At 66.4% G+C, this 1198-nt stretch overlaps 1 protein-coding gene across 1 annotated transcript in view; it reads left to right on the top strand.

Moving 5' to 3' along the window:
- Positions 1-1194, top strand: part of RPS26 (ribosomal protein S26) — a gene marked incomplete at its 3' end in the record, with an annotated part of 1725 nt that extends 531 nt beyond the window's left edge. The window contains exons 2-3 of the mRNA XM_035313268.1: positions 319-496; positions 1072-1194. Coding sequence (XP_035169159.1) covers positions 319-496; positions 1072-1194 — 301 coding nt within the window. The remainder of the gene's footprint in view (positions 1-318; positions 497-1071) is intronic.
- Positions 1195-1198: the final 4 nt, after the last annotated feature.

Here is a 1198-nt window from a genome sequence, read left to right as displayed (position 1 = left end):
GGGGGGGGGTCTCCTGTGGGGCAGGGGGGGATGTGGGGTGGGGGGGGTCTCAATGAGGCAGGAGGGGTCATGGGGTGGAGGGGTCTATGTGGGGTGGGGGTTATTTGGGGTGGGGGGGTCTCAATGGGGCAGGGGGGCTTATGGGGTGGGGGGCACTCTGTGGGGTGGGGGGATCCCTATGGGGCAGGGGAGATGTGGGGTATGGGGTCCCTGTGGGGCAGGGGGGATATGAAGGGGGGGGCAGACCAATACTGGGGTGCGGGGGGAGCTCAGGGGGTTGCGGGATCCAGGGGTCATCCCCTCCCCTGCCCTCGGCAGACCAAGAAGAGGAGGAACAACGGCCGGGCCAAGAAGGGCCGCGGCCATGTCCAGCCCATCCGGTGCACCAACTGTGCCCGCTGCGTCCCCAAGGACAAGGCCATCAAGAAGTTTGTCATCAGGAACATCGTCGAGGCCGCGGCGGTCAGGGACATCTCAGAGGCCAGCGTCTTTGACTGTAAGGGCAGCAGGGCAGGCGCTGGGGGGGTGTCCCCGTGCCGTGGTTTCCCCCCCCCGGTAACGGCCCCGACGCCGGTCCCAGCGGGCGGCTGCGGTGCCAGCGGCCAGGCACTGTCAGCACCTGCACGCTCCGTGTCCCCCCTGTATCACGGCCCCACGACTGCCTCTCGTCCTCTGCACGGGGACTGGGAGGGGACACGGTCATGGAACAGAATGGTCTGGGTGGGAAGGGACCTCAAGAATCAGCCAAGCCCCTGCCACGGGCAGGGACGCCACCCGCTAGGTCAGGGTGCTCAGGGCCTCATCCAGCCTGGTCCTGAACACCTCCGGGGATGGGGCATCCCCAGCCTCTCTGGGCAACCTGTTCCAGCGCCTCACGCCCCCCCGAGGGAGAAATTAACCTCTAAGTCCCTTCTCCTTTAGTTTAAAGCCATTCCCCCTCCTGTCGATACCCGACTGGGCGCAGCGCTGTCCTGTCACTGAGCACGGAGTGGCTCCAGCTTTTTTTATAAGTCCCTCGGTTGCTTTCTGGGGGGAGCGGAGCTGGGGCTGACCCCCTCTGTCCCTCCCCAGCCTACGTCCTGCCCAAGCTGTACGTGAAGCTGCATTACTGCGTCAGCTGCGCCATCCACAGCAAGGTGGTGAGGAACCGCTCGCGGGAGGCGCGCAAGGACCGGACCCCCCCGCCCCGCTTCAGGCC

This window comes from Oxyura jamaicensis, assembly GCF_011077185.1.
Source record: "Oxyura jamaicensis isolate SHBP4307 breed ruddy duck chromosome 33 unlocalized genomic scaffold, BPBGC_Ojam_1.0 oxy33_random_OJ70253, whole genome shotgun sequence".
Lineage (NCBI taxonomy): Eukaryota > Metazoa > Chordata > Aves > Anseriformes > Anatidae > Oxyura > Oxyura jamaicensis.
This window is presented reverse-complemented; position numbering and strand designations above follow the sequence as displayed.